The sequence below is a fragment of the Diprion similis genome, chromosome 4 (genome assembly GCF_021155765.1).
Source record: "Diprion similis isolate iyDipSimi1 chromosome 4, iyDipSimi1.1, whole genome shotgun sequence".
NCBI lineage: Eukaryota > Metazoa > Arthropoda > Insecta > Hymenoptera > Diprionidae > Diprion > Diprion similis.
Window position 1 is genome coordinate 17,732,550 of NC_060108.1, and position 23,792 is coordinate 17,756,341.

The window sequence follows — 23,792 nt, forward strand, 5'->3', positions numbered from 1 at the left end:
TATACATAGGTCATAATGAACATGCATGGGAACGTCTGTAACGCTACTAATTAATACTCACATGAACAATAAGTTATAACATGAATGTTCACGTGATAAGTGAATTATACAATTAGCGATCGCAAATCTGCCCTCGAATATATGTATACAATCGTCTATTTTACGCAGTTGTTACATACCTATCTACTTGTAACGAGTTGCCAAACTGTTGAAAATTTTATGTATGTACGTATTATGATTATTATTATTATTATTATTGTTATTATTATTCACACTCAAATTAGTAACTTATCCTGAAACGGTGATAATTTATGTATGTTTATAACGAGGTGATATGATATTGAGTAATTTCAGAAAGTTTCTATAACTTTATGACCCAACATAAAAGAGAATAATTTGAAAAATTGATTTTTCAAATTTACAGACAATTTTACCGTTCGTCAGCAGAATCCAAAAACACATTACGCAAATCAAAAATCAGTTGGGAATGTTATACAAGCCGCTGGTACGAATTCCCTTTTATTCGCATCTATGCAGTCAAAAATTCGCCCGAACATTAAACAAGTAAATATTAAATATTATGATTCCAATTTTTATTTCATAGACTCTGATATTACGACAGAGTTTTTTTTTTTTTTTTTTTTTTTTTTGTTCGTTTTAATGAGTGAAATATAATATATCAAACGCACTAATTGCTATGTACAAATAATCATTCACTATTATTACGCATAAAGTAGGCAACCAAGAAACAGATTCCGAGCGTCTTTTACAAGCTTGGAAAAGCTTCGCACCCGGGAAACATATTCCGGACTTTTAAACACAGTCCCGAACCCCTCGAAGTGTTTCAAGGAAATTATGAGAAGAGTTACGGCAGCTCGTCTTCGTACTGCAAAACGTAAAAACGACCGCAAATCGAGTCGAGGAACAAAAACCCGATGTGGGAGATTAAAGCTACGAAAATAACAATACAATAATGACGATCACGACGATTTCATAGCAGTGACGATAAACACTGCACAAAATCATAACTCGCCGAGTTATAACGACGGTAGTTAAAACGTTGGTGAGAGTGACGATTTAAAAGGGAAAAGGGAAAAACTCCCCCTTTTAACTCTCCCAGCGTTGATACACTCGTTACACATCCGCGCAAATAACGTCTTCCGTTAGCTCCTTAATTCCATCCAAGCGTGTATGAATTCGGGAGAGAAAGGCTCGTCAGGGCTTCGTCTCCTCGGCGGCATCTTCCTCTTCCATATCGATTTCCTCGTTTATTATCGATATGTCTCGCATCGAAGGCCGGCGTATCCTGTTCCATTCTTCGGGCTGCTCGGCGGCTCGCGTTTTTGTAAGAAGCCTGGGACCTGCAAGGGTTATAATGATGGCACCGATCGGCGCCGTTATCAGGATCGACAGGATGCAGAGCATCAGGACGGTCTCTCCGTACTCCGTCCGCTCCGCATCCTCGGCGGAAACTTGCTCCAGTGCCGTCGGACCCAGTGCAGCCTGAACCGTCGCCTTCGCCATCAGGGACAAGGACACGAACACCTTTTCCTTCATGTTCAGGTTCGAGCCGATCGAGACCACCAGCGTCACTAGTATGCGGATCACGATGCCTGCTACCAGCACTCCGATTCCCAGGTAGACGGTCGTGCCGTTCAAATCGTTGATCTTTATTTGGGTCCCCGTTATACCGAAGAGGATCGGCTCGAATATCATCCAGAATATCTCGAAGGCCGTTGCTACTGGATTCTGCGGACACGAGAACGCGGACTTTGTTATTATCGCATTGGCAATGGGTCGTACGATGCTAGAGTCGGTGACAAATCAATCTTCAACATTTTTTGTTTTGTTGAAAAATTTTTTTGCGATTCTCCCAACTCTGAAACGGTATCTTCAAGTTTATCAGTTTATTTTTTATTTAACTGGTTAATTATTTATAAATATTGAGTGATTTTGAAAAGGACCTTTTTCAAAATTCTCAAACACTTTGTTTTATTTTACGAAAATTTCAAAACCGAACTTATGACGGGCAGATTTTTTTTCAACATTTAAAATTTTTTTTGTCAACTAAAATTGATGAAGAATTCTTGAAACTTTCATTTTTTAAGTAGAACATTTTTAGACTGGTTTCATTATGAAAATAATGAAAAAAAAAATTGAATTTAATAGAACAATAGACAAAGTTGCTCCGTAACGGAACCCGTATCGAAATGGTCCAAGTGAAAAATAGAAATTTTTAGTACTTTTCAGAAATTTTGATACCGTCCATACAATGTTTTAGTTGATAAAGAATTGAAATTGCTGAAAAAAATGGAAACAATCGGCCCATCGTGGGACCGGTTTTGAAAAATTTGGAATAGAAAACACAGTTTCTGAGAACTTTTTGAGAATCCTAAGAAAGGTCGTATTGAAAACCACTTTGAACATGTAAATAATTAACCAGTTAAATAAACAATCTGAACAATTCAGGGTAATGTTTCAGGAAATTTATTTAAACAAAATCAGCAATCGCAAGGGGCAGATGTTGGTCAAATTCTAATGGAATTCCCCATGAATAAATGTGTAAAAATTTCGAAATTAGAAGACCATTAATTTTCACAGAAAGAGGTTGGTTCAATAATTTCTAGAGCGATTTTACACGTTTATTTTTCGGTAGATTAGGAGTCGATAATGTATTTGTTATGTAGTATCGATAGGATTAGCTGTCAGATATATTATTGCTTAGATCAGTTCAATCGCTCATTGTTCAGCTAAACGTTAATTATAAATCACGCAAGCTCGCTTTCAAAACTTGAAAAACTTTATTGCTACATTTGTTTATCTTACTTTTAACAAGCCGTGAAAATTGTTCCCGTGCTATAACGCGATGCGTGTAATAACAGGAAGAAAAGTGCGCCTTTTATTCGTCCCTGTAGTATGATTCTTAGTTTACAAATTTATTTTGCAACCTTCTGACAATATTCACATGCCTTCAGCGATACTTTCGGGTTCGCTAATTATAAACACAAAATCAAGGGTTTATATACCGAGAGAGAGAATTCCGCAGCGGAGAATCTCGAGTGTAAAATTATTCCCGAGAAAATTGAATTTCAAGTTTCATTTTAACCGGATTATTCCAGCCTTCGCCCTTCTAAATTCGAAAATCTGATCACAGCAGGATTCAAATTTCTACCAAGCAGCCTACAGTTGTCATTGCAATTTGACTAATTTTCCTACATATTTCTGAGTTCAAAACTTTTTTTCTTATCCCGCAACGTTCTTTCCGGTGTGTATCTCTGTTGGACCAGCGCCTGCGCCACATAAATTTCGCTACGAGATTCCTTTTTGATTGTAATGGAAACTAACGTTTCCAGGCCGCAAATTTGCCGAACGTCGAGCAGACGGATCGAGCCGTAGAAGCCATGCACCGTGTTCACCAAATTACACCGGTCTATGGAGATGTGTAGGTATGTAGAACAAGGTACGAATAGGTAATGGCGCGATGAAACCTCTGCTCCGAATTGACGGTTGGGATTTCCCTTGCGTATTTACCCATCTCAATTACGATTTCGCTCTCGCCACGAACGGACTGCGTCATACCTATATATGTATAGTGCCTTATACAGCAATTGATTAATTATACATGGTGCAATACACGCGATATTCGATAATCGTCCGACGACGACCCGAGCCAGTCACCCTATAATGGAAAGTGAATAACGTTGCATGTAATTTTTTCTTTAATATGGTTTTTTTTAATTTTATTAGTTTTTAATTGTCCGCTCGAATCTGGCGAAAAATTTCACCTCGTCTGTAATTGTTCAGGTAAATTATACGTGAGTGATTATATTAAACCGATTCAGATGAGGATAATGGCGGTAAGTGCAGTTTTAACGGTATGTCGGTCTTTTTTTCTTTCTCCGTTGTTTTTCGTTGTTTTTTTTTGGTGGTATTTTAATTTTTGAGGGGGAAGGGGGGGGGGTCTCGATCCACTTCATTAACCTTATCGGCCCCAACTTGGTTGATTAAAAAGTTTTTTCCGCCAGCCTCGGCACTATTGTATATAGTATACCTTATATATACGCACCTATGTATACTATGTAATATATGCATAGTAAATAACGGACGAGTTTATTAATTTAATAATTCGCCACGCCGACGAAGGCGGTTTACATAAGTATATATATAGATGTATATGTATATATATATATATATATGTATAAGGTATATTAAGTCGATTTTCTTCTCTCACCTCTTTAAGCACCTTCTCCTATTATTCCCCCTCCTCATTTCTCTTAATCTTATATTTCTCCACCATTGTCCTCCTCGCAGCAATTATTCCTCACCTCCAAATCCCTCCCCCCCCCCCCGACCTTTTTTTTAATACTTTAATTAATTCTATACGCCCTTTTGTTCATTCGAAAATTCTCCCTGATTGGCTAATTGTTTACCATTATTTTTATTATTGTTGTTGTTATTATTATCATTATCATTATTGTATTAATTATTATTACTATTATTATCATTATTTTCACAACAATCACGAAATTGATTTATGAAATTTCACTTTTTACACTATTATACCTCTAGGTACGTGTAATCGTAAGAAAGCTGACTGCTGATCGTATGTTCGTGGAGAATCTCCGCGTGGGATACCTTTTCTAACCTGTATATACATATATATATGTCTCTTCCGGGTCTCGCATCGATCACGATGCCTCCCCCTCCCTCCCCTCCTCTTCACCATTTTCTCTCATCCTACAAAGATTAGCCCATGGCTGATCGTCTAATTCGGGTTCGCCGTGCCCCCAACAACTTCGTAGCAATTCGATAGAAAAACTATAAACCTGTTACAGGCTCCCTTGGATGGTTCTTTTTCGAAGACGCGCTGATTGCGTCGTGATTAAACGATTGGTATTCTGAACCAAAAAATATTGGCGATTTTTTCCTCACCTCTCAGCTCTTTCGTTGGAGGAGAGCGCGGCGGTGTAACTCAATCTCGGGAAAGGTAGAACAAATAAAAAAGGAAAGAAAGAAAGAAAGAGAAAAAAAAAAATTAAATAAATAAAACTCGGGGAAAAACTCCGATTAGCGTTGAATTTCTCAATCGTTGATCTCGTAGATCCGTACACTGTGGTTGTTTTACTCGAGTTTCGCAAAATCGTCTTTTATATATAGTTTGCCGAAATATCATAGACGCAGCGTTCTGTCGAAAGTACTGCAGACATCCAAAACAGAGTTTGAAATTCGATCAACTGTAGCCAAATTTTGTTTTTCGATTTTCTGGTCGCCGAAAAATTTGCTCACGACATCGTACACCGTCGTTAATACTAGAGATATCGCATATAGGGATGATTCACTCACGTCTTCGACGTCCCATCCGTCTTTTTGCCAGAAGTAACAACTGACAAAAGCTGCCGCAACGACACCCAAAGGTCCAGCACCACCGAGTTCGATAGCCTCGCTTCCTAATACAGCGATTAGACCACCCCCAAGAAGCATCAAGATTCTCAGCGGCACCATGTAGGGCTGTAAAACGATACGGAGAAATAACAAGGTTAATAATAATGATAACAACAATCACAGTCAACGTCGATTTGCAGAAAAACGTTGCACAGAAGTAGACAATGTTTTCAACCATAATCTATCACTGTCATGAATTTCATTTACGGGGAGGGTGAGGCAAAGTAGGCCATACATGAAAATAAGGCCCAAAATCAGAATAAAATCTTCAGAGTAATTATAATTTCCGAAATAATTCATATTTAATAAAAAATTTTAAGGTGCCCACTTTGCCTCACCCTTCCATACGCGTACAATTTCTCCTTCCCATTTATTCAAACAATAAATATCGAATGATTTTGTTTCAGTTGCAGTAAAGCGACGCGCCTGTAAATCGCCTCTGCAGTAAGACTCAAGGTAGGAAAAATATTCCACCGTTCTTCAATGCATACCATTTGTACGATGCATATATACACACATATATTTATTTACGCAGTTTCTTTTGGACAAAAGGGTGCAAAAGTACTCGGTATAAAGTTCGGGCAAGTGTGCAGTGCCGGGGTTATACGTATAGGAAAACGTTTGCCACTTAAACTCTTAAGCCAGCGAATATTGCGAGTATTTGCGAGGGCCAAGCCGCATCGCGATATATCGCAAAAGGTCGTTGGACACATTTCATCCACGTCCGCTGTGTGTGCAGGATGCGTTCCGTTTCATATGAAACTTCCGTTTTAGAGGTGTCCGTGTATTCTGGTGCAGGTGCGAAACGATCGTCGGGCATAAATACTGCCACGAGGCAAATATAATATTTCGCGAAATATTAGCCGAAGTATCCTATGACGCTATTGTATAATATACAACTACGTATGGATGTACATTTATTGCACGCACCTGAAGCATCATGCGTTGCACTTACCTGTACGTTTGATATGTAAAACGAATAGATATTGTAGGTACATACGTTCACCTGTCTTTATATTATGTATGTATTATATGTATGTATACCTATGTGTATAGTATGTAGGCATAAAACTCGTCTGGCAGGGACGATTTATCATGCAACGATGCGATGCAATACCCCGGCTTATCTATGCTGTGGTATATAAACATTCGTGTATATCATATTTATAACGTTGAGACGCGTGTGTATACGCGCGGTTACAATGTATTTAGGTATAGAGAGCGTTTTCAGTTCACCGATTCTCCGTGGATTAAATTTTCTCACATCTTTCCGGACGATTTGTTAAAAATAAAAGAAGACATTCATTTTTTTTTCAATATCTTGACATATTGAGGAAAATTTCATTTTTTATTGTTATTTTAAGTAAGAAAATACTTTTATCGGACGAAACACATGTGACGATTTAATAATATAAAATGGAATCAAGCTTTTGAATGATCATGTTGACTATCAATTTATTCAGAAAATGTGCGATTGAAATGACTTAAAATTTGATTCAACGCATCTCGATCGTTTTGTTTTAAAAGTATGAAATTGTTGTACAAAAACAAAGAGCTCAATGGTTGAAGCAAGTAATGAAATTTTTCGTAAGAAAAATCTCTCGCGATCCCGATCGAAGCGAATGGATTACGACAAAATCTACCTTGTTGGTTCAAGAATTCCATGGTACGAGGGAAAAGTGATCCCCATAAAAAACAGGCGTGGAGCGGCTGCGAGCTCCGTAACACTTTCGACAGTTCCGATACCCAGTTGGCGTGTAATGAAGATTAGCTACGTAACCCTTTGCAGAGTAGAGAGACGAAAAGTTCGTCACTTTTATGCCTCGACGCGCCGCCCCGAAAAATCCTCGGGGCACCGATTCGGCCGCGGCAATTGCGCCCTTCGAGCAGATAACCAAGCTACTCGATGAACCTGGAGCTCGGGGAATTCGGCAAGAAAGGAAAGGGAGGCTTATCGACTCCCTCGGGATTAAACGGCGTTCAATTAGCTGAGGGATTACGCGGTTCAAAATGATTATTTTGAAAAAATTTCTCCCTTCAAAAATTCTCTTACACTTCAACTTTCGAGGAAGCTCTATAAGTCTGCTGAAATTTTTTATCGTCCAGATCTCTTTCCAGTTATAAAATCTGCCAGGGGGGGTCAAATTTTTGGTTGCTGGAATTTTTTCATTTCAAACTTCCGAGAATTTAGATTAAAAATTTTTGCAAACTTTATTCACTTCGATTTCCCGAAGAAACTTTCCATCGATAAGAAATTATTTGAAAAATTGTTTCTCGTCTGTATTTTTTTTTTTTTTTTTTTTTTTTTTTTTTTTTTTTTTTACAAATCTTTTCGAGATCGTTTTTTCTCCGGATTACCGACCGCGATGGAAAATTCAGGCTCAATTTCGACTCTCAAATACACGCGAATTGGCATTTCGTAGGGTTCCTTTTATCGCCCAGATGCTAATGATCCAACTTGCTCTCGTTAGCTTGTACAAATAATGCAATATAGAACTATGATTTTTGTATAGAGTCGACTGACAAACAGGCTCTAATCTATCCCACGTGGATGCTCGCAGCCGAATATTAGGATACACGAAGCGCTATGAGTATCCCGGTGAATAGATGCACTTACGATTAGACAAATTTCGGCCCACGATCAGTTTAGCCGGGATTCCAGCCGCGAGGTACTCGTCCAATTATTGATTGTTGCTCCGGAGTTGGTCGTGAGGTTAGCCGCGAAATCGCTGTGGGCGCGTGGAATATTCTAGTTTCCTCTCAATTTAACTCTCAAGGTTGTTACATTATATCCACTTACGTAACGCAATGCATTCGTTATACGGCATAAATTTCTCATTTTTCATTCATGTCCACTTTTTTTTTCTACAACAAAAACCTTCCGAAAATATTCTTTTCCGCAGTTTTATCATGATTTTTCATGTTCCGATTGTTCGCTTTTTTCTTGTTTTTTTTTTTTTTTTTTTTTTTTTTTTTATCAAAAGTACTCGAACTCGGTGAGGCAAAATAAGCCTTAATTGTATCCGGAAAATCCTTATCTCTATGCTGATAATATAGCATGCAATAAATGTATACAATCCGTGGATAATAACGTCCAGGTTTGTTTTTGAACCGGTGATGTTTTGAACTCGTGATGCTTGAAAGTTTTTTTTTTTTTTTTTTTTTTTTCACTCTGTTTTAATCATTGGTTACACTTGCAATTACCCGCAGCGGTGAGTTTTAATCTCTTAGGATTATTCCTATTAGCACTTCGGTCACGAGTGACTGAAAGCTCGTAATCCCCTGAAATAACATAATGCCAATGCGAAATTAACTCCGTTGGTAATTAGTCAGAGAGAGAGAGGAGAAAAAAAGGTGAACGAAGAAAATATTGACAGGCCAGTTCTTCACTTCGTCAGCAGCTTATGACTGCGTCGGAAATCACGATTGTAGATTATAATTGATAAACGGATCATTTGTATTTGCGCGATATCTTAGGTATGATTTTGATTATTTCTAATTGGTTAATCACGAGTTCGAAACTACGCGCGTGTCATTATTAACTGCTGAAATTTCATAGCTACGAAACGATTTATCCTTTTCTCGAAACTGCGTTCAGGTTTTTTCTTCAGATTCGTACAGATATTTTCAATAAAACAATATTCTGGAATAATTCCCGTCCGCTGTTCGATTAAAATCAATAAAAAATGGTCTTTTCCGTCGATTTGCGAATCTCAACTCCGAATCTCGGACGAACTTTTCACGTTTCCAGAATCGCGGCTTTATCAGATCCCGTCAATCGTGACAGTATCGTAAATTTGATCGTCGATGCCGCGATTGATTTGAACAAAAAATGTCTTAGATGAGACAGATATTTGAAGATGAAGCGAAACTGTTTATCGCAACAATTATTATTGAGCGTAGTTAATCTGTCGAATCGATTACCTTCACGTTACGTCAGTATCATCGATAATCATGAGTAAATATTTTTTCCCTTGCTTCGACTCGAATAAACAATCATTCAGCTGCACGACTTAAAGTTTAAATACATTTCTTCAGCAGTGGTTTTCTCTGTAAAACGAAACGCATTCTTTCCGAGCGGCGAGTGAAACAAAACTCGATTAGGTACATAAAATTTCCTCTGAAATTGGAATGTTATTATATTTACGATATTCGCATTTTTTATTCGATCCAATTTTTCTCCCTCAATTCTACACCTATATATATTTATAGCCACGAATGTCCAGCGATCAAAGAATCCCTCGATTTATTCTATATTTCGAAATTCAATTTCAATTTCAATTTCAATTTTCGCCAAAATTAAAGCCCTTTACGTAGGTAGCTGTTGTGCACGGAGCGAAAGAAACGCGAAACTATCGGAAATGTATCTCGGTTATTTGGTACCTATACGTATAGTCATAGTTGTAATAGTTTTCTCTCTCCGTTCGGGGAAAAAACTTGAGATCGCGCCTGAAGCACTGCGGGTGTCGCTGCGGTAAACTGCAGCCCTGCAGCCACAGAATTGTGCAATATATATGGAACTAGGAAGTTTATTCGAGAAATTTTACATTGCACGAGCATAAAAAAGTAGCCGGAGTATCATTAGCAAGAAAAATCCACTATGCGTAGAATATTTATGCGCTCTATTTTGAATTTTCATGCTTTCCCATTTTAACAGTGCAATTTGGTTCAAGAAATGGTTAAATCTGACAATCATTTTAAACTTTAAAAATAGGTTGAAAATTTTACCGATTCGATATTATACCGATCAACTTCTGATCCGTCAGTGTCTCTTCGACGATTCCCGTTCCACTAAAAATTGACGATACCTAATCGGAGCTATAACGTACGACAGAGTCGAAGCGGAAGTTGAAGAGCCGAGGATCCAAAGAACGAAGTAACGAGCAAAGAGGATTCCGGCGGCAGCCTGTTGCCGAATGTTAGTTATTCAGTTTCCGTTTTTCGGTCAGGCCGCGTGATTTGCAATAACTTTGCAGATTATCCGAAAGCTAGACGATCGAGTCGAGCCGCGGAGCCGAACCAATCGGTTTAATTTTCCCGCTGCGTTCCCGGAAGCATAAAAAAAGTCTAAGAAGAGAAAGAGAGGAGAGACGCGTCTGTCGGCCCGCCGCCGTTATTGCTCGTAGAGATTGACTGCTGCCACCTTATATTGTCAGACATTCCCCGGCATTATTGCTTTTTATGCTAAATTCTTTCGGCAAGCGCACGCGCCTACTATAATCGAATAGAGCGGCTCGAGTCGGCAGAGTTTTCGGAGTTTTTTCCTTTTCCTTCTTTTTTTTCCCGTCGGAGTTTCTCTTCGCTTTTATTTTATTTATTTATTTTTTTTTTTTTCTCTTGCCCTTATTATTATTTTCGTTTTTTATTCAGCCAAGTTAAAGCCGTTGCCAAACTCCGTACCTTCCAGCAAAAATTTATTACAAACGATGGTGTATTATCATGTTTCACCCGAAATCGCTTATTCCCTTTCTCATTTATTATACCCCGTGCTCCTCGTCTCCGGCAAAAAACATTTTCAGACCCCACAGTACACGGTGATATTGTACATGGACGTGTGTATGGTTCTGCAAAAAAAAAAAAAAAAAGAAAGAAATAAACAATTCCTAGCTACTCAAACGAAGAGAAAAAAAATTCGCTGCTGCAGTAAGCTGTACAATATTATAGGTAGATACAACGTTCGCTGGATTTGTGATTATTTTTGCAAGTGGGAGCTCGATTGACGGAACAAGTACAGATTTCGTCAAAGCGGCGCTGCTGTTATTTTTTTCTAACTTTTTTTCAAAAATTTGGGATTCGCGTTTGTCATCTGTTATTGAGAGATTTACCGACGACGATTCTCCATCAAAATGATATCCGAAATTATAATACTGTGAAATGAAAGAATCACGAATTATAGCTATTATCATTCTGTATAAAAAAATTCTTGTGAAATACAGTCAAGTTTTTTTTTCTTTCGTTAATGAAATTATTCGAAATCTCAGGAAATTCTGGGTTATTACTTTTTGACGTCTACTGCGGCGGCACCTAAAACTGGAAGGAAAAATCCGCGAGCAGCAATTGAAAAATTTGTAAATCTCATTCCTTTGCTTATTTTTTTCAAAGTATGCAAGGACCCTGAATAAGTTTTCAAAAAACTAGATTCAGCAGCAATAACCATTTTTTCTCATGTTATTCTTCTTATGGAGAATAGAAAAGTGCGATGTGCGACCTCTTAATGGTAATATTAAGAGCTCGAATTTGAACAGGCGTATTTTTATAACTAAATTGAACTTTTGAACCCGCTTGGAAAGAGGAAAAAAAATTTCTTTTTGTTTTTCAAACACCGTAATGTACGTAATAGATATATCTCTGAAGGAACAATGCAACGACTTCCATTGGCAGACCTGCTCAATTGGCTCCTGCTCTATAATCATCCTGCTGTTATAGTTATCCCGGCCCTTATACCGTGCGATCTGCATTCAATCAACCCTAAAATTAATCTCACACCCTGCTCATCTACCAGAGTTTACGAAGAGGCCTACCTACTGGTGCCGATGAATCACGAATTAGATCATTACGAAATTACAACGATGCAAGTTGGGGCGACGTTCCCTTATCGTTAGTTCCTATATATACCTATATATTGGCGATCCAAACATTCAAGAGCTGGAAACTTTGTGACAAAGTGGCGAACACCGTGTTATACATATAATTGCAAGTCACGTGTTTAGTGCTTTTCGATGTCATCTTGGATAAATGTATGGATCTATGCAGTAAATGATCGTCACTTTTAAATAACTTATCTTGACGGTGATTCACCGCTGATTTCGGTCATCATAATATCGAATAGTATCAAACCAGACGATAATTGGTCGAAATTTTTGTCAAAAGACGCGATACACAACGAATCGTGCACTCGTGGGTACGGAGCCTTAAGGATGCATAGCTGATTTGATCTACAAGTTGTTTCTAGGAACTTGAAAACGAAAATTACTACGAAACCCCTGATTTCCTCGTGTTTGTTTTGCGGTGTTCAAAGCGTGGTGAAATATTCAAATTTCACACCGAATTGCCTTCTGTCTTTGGCAACCATCCCCGAGGATAGATGTTGAAATGAATACATGAAATCAGATAATCTGAACCGGCAGAGTTTCCTCACTTTCTATAACCTAAAGGTAAATGTTTTCTCCACAAACGAAATGTTTCTATAAACGTTTACGTATCCCAAGTCCACGGTGCACGTGACTGCAGGGCAACATAGAAATGGAATGTTGGATGTACGGATACCTTCGAGATTAGCAATTAATCGACTTCTGGTGTCAGTTTATAAATGCAGGCGTGAGATATCCATACTCGAAAAAAGATCGACGTACATAAGAGTATAAACGAATAAACAGGACTGATTCGATAAACTGGAGTACATGGACATTGCGTGCGCTGCACGTATGTCTTATAGTAGATGTATATATATATATATATATATATATATATATATATATATATATATTTGTTATATGCAGATATAATATAACTGTAAGCACGTGGTCAATTAACACCGCCATCGCCATGTGACTTCTTGGACCGGGTGTGAAACGACTTGGCGTGACACATCGATAGGCATGAGATTCGTCACATGACGACAGTCGTAATACGTGTATCAACAATATTCTCTGGTCCACGTGACTCGCGGTGCGTAACGTTGAGGTATTTTTATTTTTCACTTTATCCTTACATGCAGAGAAGGTAATGACGAAAATCGCGTACTTGCCGATACGTTACTCTCGCGAAAAACACAGCAACACTTCGTTTCGCAATTTCCCATCCATCTTCGCGTTGATCTTTATGAAATAACGATCGAGTAGAAAAAGTCGCGCCCGTTAAATTTCATCGACTCTGATCCCACTTTTGTTTCGTCTTTCTCTTTCAGGCTCGACGCTTCGAGGTTGTCACGCGGTTAAATTTCATTCATTGAGATTGATCGAATAAAACACCGCCACTCCATTGCAGACGGTTGTGTGCGACGCGTACGATCTTAACCAGCCGGACCACGTGCCGACGATTCTAATTGTAAACGACGAATGAAAATTCCAATCTTTATACTCACGTCGTTTTTCTCCGGTACGTATTTGGCCAGGAAGCCCCAGAGGACGCCGAAACCGATACCGCCGCAGATCGAAATCGGTCCCTGCAAAATTTGGTACCACAACGCGTCGTTGGAGAACATGATGCTCTTTATAATTCCAAAGATGGCGACCGAGGCCGCGTCGTCCACCCCAGCAATGGCGATCACCAGGGTTGGTATCCCCTGAAAAATAAACAAAATAAATAAAATCAGAAAATTCATTCTGAAAACCGAATTTCGGTTCGATCGGTTCGATCGGCGGCTCTCGAATTAAATCGAACGTCGCTGCGGCTGAATGTGAGAGTAAAAACGAAGGAGAACCGCGTGACTGTTCGTCTAATGAGAGAGAAGCGAATCGTCAGCACAGCAGAGTCTCGTGACCGAAGCTGGGGAGCTGCTGGGTCAGTCGAGTCAATTGGTATTTGTCACGTTGCTTAGGTCGGGCCCAGATTAGGTTAGGTTAGGTTAGTTCTAAACTAGGGTCACGCCTATGGAGGCTTAGTCGGAGCGATTAATTCCAGCCCTGAAGCTTTCATCGGTGTAATTATTCCGCTGCGCACTCGCCGTCGGCTTAACGGCGCTGGCAAATAGATCATTGGACGTGATTAACTCAACTTTGTCGAATTCACACCTAGGGTGTGTATTTTCATGTAGTCCGGTGACGTTGATTTTACATTTTCACCATTTTCAAACAGAAAAATTCTTGAGATAAGTGGCAGTCAATCGTTTCGAATGATTTTCAAAATTTTCTTTCCCACGGGTTCGTCGAATTGTCGTCGATAATTAAGCTTGATCGAGGCGATTTTTGCAAACTCCTTATCAACCGGTACCGTGAAGACGTCGATAATATCTCACTGAATTTTACCCGAAGAAATAACGAGAACATTTCAATTAACTACCGATTATCGAAATACAAATGTGATTTGCACGCTGATTTCAATATCGAAGTATAACGAGACGAAAGAGTCTTCGGGACAACGTCGAGTCTGAATATTGCTGTGTGTGACGCGATACGGTACGAACGATTTGAATAAATATTGCCGCATATTCTCGGTACACGATAATTAGCCTTTAATTTTCAATGCCTGCAGAGAGAGAGAGATAGAAAGAGAGAGAGAGCAGATCGCAGCAGCGCCACATGCCGCAATATTTTTAACAACCAGAATAACTTGTGCATATTCCAATTATTGATCCTCGATATTCGCACCTTCGCAACGCCGTATCCTTTTACTCTGAGCCTGAAGAGGCAAGGAACGACCACCGCCGGTGATACAGCGGCGATTATGCTCCCAAGGAGGAGTCCCCACACCCATGGAAGACCCAAGAAATATTTGGAGGCCACCGTCGTTACACCAGCCTCGACGACCCACGGTATCAAACCTATCTTCGGCACCGTGATTCGCAAACGCTTCAGCGCCTCCGGGTCCAGGTCTAATCCTGCTCTCGTCAGGATTATAACCAGCGCGAACTTCCTGTGGGCAAAAAAAGAAACGGGATTGTATCGCACGTGTATATGGTATCTGGTGATGCCCAACGTTGGCTGGGCGAGGCTTCCTTAAAATTATTTTACGGAATTGCGAGTAAGATAGTTTTCATTCGGATCTCTCGGCTGTTGTGAGATTCCATTTTTATAGATTCTTGTATGATTTCAATCCTTTGGCCTCAGAGTTATTAAAAAAATGAACCCACGCACTGCGCGAGATTTTCACCGGAACAACCGCGATTTATTTTGTCGATATAATTTATTTGCCAGCAATGATTCCTGCGCTCAAACGATACATGCTTTTTTTTCAACGAACGACGTTAATACAGGAACGAGGAAATTCAAATCAGCTGTTCGATTTATTTAAGATTTGAGTCTCCTGAGAAATGGTTATCTCATTACTGGTTACGATCCTTTGCATCTTGAGGATAAAAAACAAATCAACCCTTTGTTGTAAAGTGAATTCCTTTCGGAATTATTCCGCTGCGATCAAGTGATCGTTATAAATATGTACTTCGGTAACTTTAAAATTCATGCGAAGCATCATTTTGAGATAAAAATTTATCGGTGATCAGATTACCGATAAACAGTATCAGAATCTTCAGTCTATACATTAAATCCAAGCACTTATTTTACAAATAAGATTCATACGATGAGTGGTTATTAAATTTGATTATAATACGATCGTCGTAGAGTCAGTCAATCGTCGATAATAATTGGTCATGAGTTTTTATTGCCAGTGTTTTGGTGCCTCGAGTTTCGTGACTTTTTATCGGACTTGACATTACGAAGTTTCTTCTCTTCAACTTTTTCTCTCTAATAACTTTTCCCCGCCTCACTTCTCGTGTATATCTTGAAATATAATTTTCAGACGCATTATAGAGTCGCAGTTGGTTGGAATTATTCTTGTTATTAATTGTTATTGTTATTATATTCTCGCTAACGGGGCGTCGTCACGCGAAACCGATCAACAAATAAAATGTAAATTTGTTAAGAGAACGGGCAATTATTGTCAACAGCGGCCGATTCAAGTAGGTTAAGTAACTTTGAACGCGTCACTACGAGCTCACACGTTTAAGGTCGTTAAGTGCAATGTATGGACAATAATTAGAGTATATTGGTTGTTTTCACTTTGTTTCTCATTTCAAACGAAAACAAGAAGCCTCTTCGTCTCTTTGTTTCGCTATGCAGTAACAGTCCGAAACCGATTTCTTCAACTCCGCGAAAGAAGCAATTCAGCTGATCCGTAATATCTTAATCTGTCGGCGATCGTCTGCATTGTATTATGTACATGCATGTGAGGCATTCCACATCAAATCGACCCACGTATCACCCGTACCATCGACAATTTTTTTTTTTTTTAAAGTAGAGTCTATAAAAAAAATATATTTTACCGGGTTCTAGATTTTTTGAATCAATGGGTTGATTTTCATTGCTACCAAAAACACGAAACCTCAATTTTCGAATGAATAGCCTCAATCGGTTGGCTTCAAATGTTCTTTATGAATTCTCTGTTAAAAAACGAAAATTCCGAAATCAAGATCAAGAGAAACAATTAATTGAAAAGTGAGGAAAAAAAGCGTAAGAAATTTATATTGAATCCGATTTTTCTCACTTTATAATTACTCACTTCGCCTGTACTTTCTGAACCAAAAACTTGCCCATTTCCGTTTCGGTCTCAAAATTTTCGTTTTTCAACAAAGAACTCATGAGTAAAATTCAAAGCTAATCAATTCGGACTATCCGTTCAAAAATTGAATTTTTATATTTCCGGGAGCAGTAAAAAATCAAACCGGTGGTCCAAAAAATCTGAAACTCATAGTTAAGGGCGAATTTTTTCTACTCTCTACACAATATTTAAAAATAAATAAAATCGCTGATGGTGAAGATTAGAAGCCGGTCGATTTCGAAGGGAATGCCTTATACAAATAAATCGAGGGTGTGTATCGTTCGGCATTATCTAATCGCGTAAGTCAACTACTATTTAGTTCAATCAGCGTAGATCAATGATGCAGCTACTAGCGTGAAACCCAGTTCTTGGCTATCCGACAATTAATTAGGGAATTGTTTCGCGCTCGCTTGAATTCCACCTCCACTGGCATTACTGTAATCTTATCTGACGCGTGACCATCCGTTTACAGCAATTCCACCTCGCAATTCCTCTTCAATCTATACAAAATGTAAACATATATATGGATTTACGACTCTTGTTATTAATTGCTTCTTTTATGCATGTATTAAAACACCTGACGAGCCTCGGGTTGAAATCGCTAATTCAACGTCGGTAGCAACTTACAGACGAAAATTGAAAGTGACACATTATTCTTCTGACCTAATGGATTTGTTCCACCTCTTGACTTAGCTGCCTGTACAATAATTTACGATGGTTCAAGATTTACGACCCATTCCTTAGAACTTTTTTCTTATCATTCCAGCATTTCGGAGATCTTTACCTATAAATTGAATTTCCCGTACAAGTATGTGACTGATTAGGTTGTGCAATTTTCTACCTTATTTAAAATTAGAATTTTTATTGCGAAAGACCGTTTCGTACACCCGCCATGTTTTTTAATCATCAAAATCGATGTACAAAAAATTATAAATCTTGTTAATTTTGTAATTAGTAATTACCTACAAGGAAAAAAAATTCCCACCGCTCGTGCCGTTGACCACTTTTTTAATTTACGATCTTAATTTGTCTGAAATTACTGATGGAGTTCGCAGGTATACGTTTAATTAATTAAAACGTGCTAATATTTGTATTTAATCGAACTGTCGAATTTTGTACTGTAAAGATTTATTAACAATTCCAATTATGTACATTCTATACGTGAAACTTGATAATCATGCAAAGGCATTACGAATAATTATCGTTTCTCCATTTCTTTACCCCCCAGCTTTCTGTCCCTCTCTCTCTCTCTCTTTTTCCCGAGTAACCAGCAGCTAAAAAACCGTTCGCGAACACCAAGCTACCAAGGGTGCGGGCTAGAATCGAGGGCAGAATGAATATTTATCGCACCCTGAACGGTGAATTGATTTAGTTTATCGCGTCGCAAGGATTCCCAAAAGCCCTTCAAATCCTCACTATTTTTTAATGCGAAATTATGGTCGACCTTCCAAGATGGCAGTTTTATGCGAGCCATCGCGTATCGGCGCAGTTGGCTATAACAGCTTGGCAACTGAAAGCCCTGGCCATGGCTAAAATTGAACTTTTGCAAACCCGGATCGAGTGGTCGAGCATGCATTTCGAATTTGCTGCATTTCGAGAAAATTCATCGCCTCGAAATTGCATAAAATGCATGAATCGCGGAAGTATTAATCGCGAAAAAATCTTTTACGGAATCAAAATTTCGACGCACGCAATTATTAGGCAGAACAGAAAAAGCACGTGGATCACTCGCTTCACGATCTCGTCGGTCGAAGCCTTCGCGTTTTTACAGTCAGCCTCACCGCGTCGTACGTGACTTGAAGTTGAATTAACCCCCGGCTAATGCTTGACGGCAAAAGTTAAACGAGGCAAAGGACACGATTTATTTATTTATTTTTATTTATATTCATTTATTTATTTACGTTTTTCTTTTTTCTTCTTCTTCTCTATTCATCATTCCTTTTTATGTATTTCTCTACGACAGGCTGGCAGCATTCACCTTGACATTTGACACAATTTCACGTTATTATACGCACATAATGCACTTGCAACTTGCACTACGCTGTGAGGTCAGATACGACAATGCCAATGGCGTAGTTTAGTCAACCTCCTCACGTAGTCGAAAGTATTTCGTTCAGCTGACTACGCCCATATTTAAGAAAAATATTTCGCTACTCAAGCGAATTGAATCACGTTTTTTTATACAAGTTTAGGCAGAGTTATTAGGAATTGAGACAGCAATTTCGATTTTCAGACCCTTCTTCAAAGCTCTGCAACTATCCGATGGTGTTCAATAAATTGTTCCGTTAATGGGGGACTTCGGTAAAATTTTAATAATATCAAAATTCCATTGAGCAAAATTTAGATTACGGTAGTATGTGTACTAAAAAATATTTACAATTTTCTGCGATCAAAGTTTATGCGCAATGAATTTTTGGTAGAAAATTTCCAGCGCACCGTTGCCAAAAGTTCCTTTCGCATACTCTTTCATTGCAGAATTTTTTTTTTTTTTCAAAACGTATACTAATTTTTGATCACATCTTTCTTAATTATTTCAAAAACTAAAAACTCGTTATCGAAATTTCAGCAAGCATTGTCCTTCCTTAAAGTATTTTCAGCGTGGTGTCAGGTGATTGATTTAAGAAGTTTTAAGAGAATTCGTATCATTAATTCGTAAAACATTGATTCAACTCGATATTTGGTCAGTTGGGACTGATAAATTGTCACATGAATTAAAAATGAAATAATGATTATTAAAATACATACATTTAAAGATTCTTGTGATATATAGACTATATATTTGAATAGTCACACGAAATAACCACGAATCAAGAAACCGATTATCGTACTTCAACCACAGTCACGAATTTGGTTTCGGTTGTTAATTTTTTACTCAAGTGTAACATGACAGTAGTGGTAAATAAAAAATATTTTCGATTCAAATAAATGAAACTTCGGGGGCAAATCCTTCGCACAGCTGACTCAACGACGTCGGTTTGAACGAGTCGACCTTCGAGAATAGAAGTTGACTCTTGGCGCAACGAGGATCGTCCAACCTCAGGGTAAGGTTGACAGTACTTGACTCTTTTCTCTCTCTTGCCATCGCGAGTATCTCGCTAATGGTGACAAGACTGCATATTACATTTTGAGTCGAGTTACGATGTGTGCCGAGTGACCCGGGCTAGGTGGGTGAGGAGGACTCGTAACTCGTTAACGTTAGTGAGACGGCGATGCACTCGTGCCGGAGGTTTTTCCTGACACCGCGGTCGGTGCGACGGTTATGAGAGCTAGGAAAGCTACGTTGTCGTCCCGGATTTCATTCTTCTGCACTTTTATTATCACCTAGTTCGGCCGGTGTATTTTTGGCACAATTGTCAGCTGTGCCGGTGCAGGGTGAAGTCGGAGGAAGGGTGGCCTTAAAAATGAGTACCAATATGCCGCCACTCGGTGCCTGGGATTTTCTATTGTTCCTCTCGTCTCGCGGGTTAAGTTGGGAAGAGGAGAAGAGAGACTTTCAACCAGCGAGAAAAGTTCCCATTCGTTTAATTGTAATCCCAATTAAATCCGGCACTGCAGTCCGAGGCACGAGGCACGCTTAAAAAAGTCCTTAAAAGAACCACGCTCACTTTCCTTATACTTTCCTAACTATCTCGACCTACTCCAGCAGCAGATCCGGACTTTAATCGCAATCTCCTCATTGCTCGTATCATCGTCGAGTTCTAGACGGTTGCTTCGCGAGATGTGCAGAGTATACCTATCGCGGAAAGCACATTTCCTCGATCCTGACTCAGCCGGTACTGCAAACACTTCCAGATATAATCCTGTTCGCATTTTCGCGCTCGCTGACTCGCGTTAATACCTCGAAATGTAATCGCTCTTAATCCTTCACCGAAAATCCATTCCATCTACTAAACCGACGATTTCCTTCCCTCTCTTTAAGAGATATTGAAAACATTGGACTTTGACTTACCGGAGAATGGACAAGACGGTTGAGTATTTATCAGCGAGGCTGATGAGCCCGGTATTTTGCAGAATCATGCCAGTCATCAGCATCCCGATGAGGGCCGGCAGAGTGGTGAGAGAGAATAACCATCCGCCGAAGTGCGCGGCGATGCAGAGGGCGGCGAGACTGAAGAAGGGTCCTCCCGGGGCGGCGTCCTTGCCTATTATACAGTACAATATGCCCCAGACCATCAGGCCGAGGATGAACAGCGCCAGTATCCTGGCGAATTTCCTGTAAGTCGGGAAGAAGGGCTGAGGGCAGAGCCGTTTCCACCCTGGGGGTTCCCAGGAGGGTGTCGCTTCCTCGTGGCCGTGACATCGCATGCAAAAGGCGTAGAGCCAGGATCTGTGTGTGTTGCGGAAACGGAATGAAAATTGTTAGCAATGAAATAATCGGTGAAGAGTCCAATGAGAATTGGGCGAAGATACGCGAGACGACGAGAAATTGCGAGAAAACAGTTTCATCCCGACGACATTGAGAATCGCGTCTACGCGGCTCTGGTTTACCGCTGCGACCGGAAGTCCCGATGAAAACTAATCCTACGTCATTTTACCCGCGCCCACATCCAACTCCGCAACGCTGATGGCCTCACTGGACTCCACACAGACAGTTTACATGGAAATTATTCACGATACCGTATACCGAGTGGCGAAAACTTACTCATCGGGTAATCGAAATTCGATTTTCAATTTTTAGACAACGGATTTATAGAGTTTGTTATATCGAATCGGTAATACAAACTCGCCTCTTTAGTTCCTCGGTGTATTCGATTTTGCTCCTGATCGAGCTGCTCAGACTCAGAGCAGACTTCTTCCTCCCGTTCGCGCGTCCATTCTCGATGTTTTCGGAACTTCCGTAGTGACTTCCGCCGTGCAGAATGGACTTCCTTCGTCCCTCGGAGTTCGGCTCGGAGCAGGCGCTGATTTTACGGTGATGTTCGAAGCCAAAATTGTCGAAGGAGAGGTTCTGCTCGCTTATCGATACCCGCCGCGTCGGCTTCGAGGGCTCCTCGAACTCCTTGAGCTTCATCTCCGACGCCGTTACGTGGTTTTCCATCTTCCCAAAATCGGCCGAGTCCTTCGGCAAATGCACCCTTCAACCTTCACCCTTCTCACTTTCCCTTTTCGCTGGGCTCGGTGTCAAACGCTCGAGTCCTTCGCGACCTACAGCCTCCCGGAACACCCGGACGCACACTCCAGAGTCCACTCTTTGGTCTCTCTTACCGTAACACGACACTCGGCGATCGGTCAAAGAAGCTGCAGCGTCCACTTTTCATTCGAAGCACATCGCGCGATATAATAGAGGAGAAGAACGGACAAAAGCAAGCGGTTCGCAACGAAGGATGAAATTATGAAAAAACACGCGGACCGAAGAAAATTGAAATTGACGATGACGTTCCGCACCGTCCTGGTGACACGTGCACAATGAACTACGCTGACTTTTTTTTCTTTCTTCTCACAGACTTTGGACGAAGTCCTTCCTCCAAAACAGGTTCTTGAATGTTAATCGACAATTAACCGCCCGCCGTTCAACGTCGATGAATCTACATTCATTTCGCTGCAGAGTTAAGTCGAGAAGACCAGTTAATCCCGATTTCAGGAGGGTCCGTTCCTCCCGTTCCTATCCAGGCGACTGTTTTCGGTGCAGCCTCTGTAGAGAAGTTGCGAATTATCTATCCTTCAATCTATCCGGAGACGAATCACGACCCATAAACCGTCCAGTCAGTCTTCTCTCCGCAACTTGTTACTTCTGCTCTCAGCTGGTCGCTGCTCACTGCCAGCTATATGCGACGGTCACTCCGGTGGTTACTGCTCACTCGAGAATTCCTGCAAGCGCAGAACGTACGTTACGTATGTCAATGTATAATGCACGAACTCTTCAATAACGCACTCACTCATTCCTTCGCTCCTTCACGCACTCCACGACACATCCATAACGCACAATGCACGGGCTATACCTATACATACTAATATGCCTCCTCTACGTGGGTCCCATTCTAATACCGGCAAACGGCAAACGGCAAACGGCAAACGGCAAACGGCAAACGTCGTTCGACTAACGAACGAGCGAAATCGAGGCAGACGGTGCTTTGACATCTCGTCTAATCTCTAACTATCGCGTGGAATCGTGTCGCGGCAGTCCGCTGTTGCACAAAAGTTTACAATATTCAATATCAAATGTGTGCTCTCATTTCCTGATACAGACAATCTGGATTCGTTCTTCAAACTTTTTACAACGGACTCGATCCCCTGGTGAAAATTTCTATTACTACAATTTTTTTTTACAGATATTGGAACATTTCGTATTGTTTCACACAAAATTGTAAATATGCATAGTTTTTCACGAAGAATTATAGTTAAGTTTTATTAAAAATTTTAATGTCTGGTAGATTTTTTTTTTGAAAAAATTCTAATTTTCATTTTTTAGTTACTTGTTATTAACAGAAACTACGCGTATTTACAATTTTAGAAGAATTTAGAATTAGAAAATCGGAGAAATCAGTTTCACCAGGGGAACCTGCGATACTGCCAAATTTCAAAAATCTACGTATCGAATATTGCAAATCGTGATACTTTTCACGCCCTGCAGATGATGCAGTATGTATGGAGGGTGATTTTAGGCGTGTAAATGTGTATTTTTATACCGAGATTATGGGGCCATCCGCGTCGTTTCAAACACATCTTCGTATTCTTTTCTTGATATCTCCGATTTTACAGATATTCTTCGAGGTTATATAGGCAGCCCAGCGCGCACTCTTCGAGAAATGAAATTCACTCGCATTATACGCAGTATATATTTATCACCGTTGATATTATGCGTCGTACGAGTTACGATCGGACTGAATTTCTCCTTGCAGTATCTATTTCGTTCGCTGACGCGTTTTTTCCTTCTTTGTTTTCTCAAAGGTTGCGCTGCCTTGGGCCAGTTTTTGCCTACCGTCAAGCCGAGCATCTTTGACTCACTTTTTTGACATCATTTTTCGAAATTCTCAAGGAGTCTGAGACCCCGCGACAAGTTTCCTTGGCGGTATTTTCGCGTTTGAAGTGGGATATCTTTGATCCTCGAACTCCTTGAACCGTTTGAACTTCGAGGCCGAGTAACTTTGCCCCGCGTA

At 39.9% G+C, this 23,792-nt stretch overlaps 1 protein-coding gene across 1 annotated transcript; it reads right to left on the minus strand.

Annotated features, from left to right (window-relative positions):
- Positions 1 to 1,171: 1,171 nt before the first annotated feature.
- On the minus strand, positions 1,172 to 22,150 carry LOC124406127 (sodium/hydrogen exchanger 9B2). Its single transcript, XM_046881515.1, has 6 exons — positions 21,423 to 22,150; positions 20,645 to 21,022; positions 14,751 to 15,015; positions 13,526 to 13,726; positions 5,344 to 5,508; positions 1,172 to 1,749 (listed from the first exon to the last, which is right to left on the minus strand). Exons 1-6 carry the CDS (start codon positions 21,731 to 21,733, stop codon positions 1,216 to 1,218), a joined length of 1,854 nt encoding a protein of 617 aa, XP_046737471.1. The 5' UTR covers positions 21,734 to 22,150; the 3' UTR covers positions 1,172 to 1,215.
- Positions 22,151 to 23,792: the final 1,642 nt, after the last annotated feature.

Excerpts from the sequence above, each read along its gene's own strand:
- LOC124406127 (XM_046881515.1), bottom strand. The coding sequence starts at position 21,733 with ATGGAAAACCACGTAACGGCGTCGGAGATGAAGCTCAAGGAGTTCGAG. Across the intron at positions 5,509-13,525 it reads ACGTACCGGAGAAAAACGAC|CCCTACATGGTGCCGCTGAG; the intron begins GTGAGTATAAAG and ends ATCGTTTTACAG. Across the intron at positions 1,750-5,343 it reads ACGGATGGGACGTCGAAGAC|AATCCAGTAGCAACGGCCTT; the intron begins GTGAGTGAATCA and ends TCGTGTCCGCAG.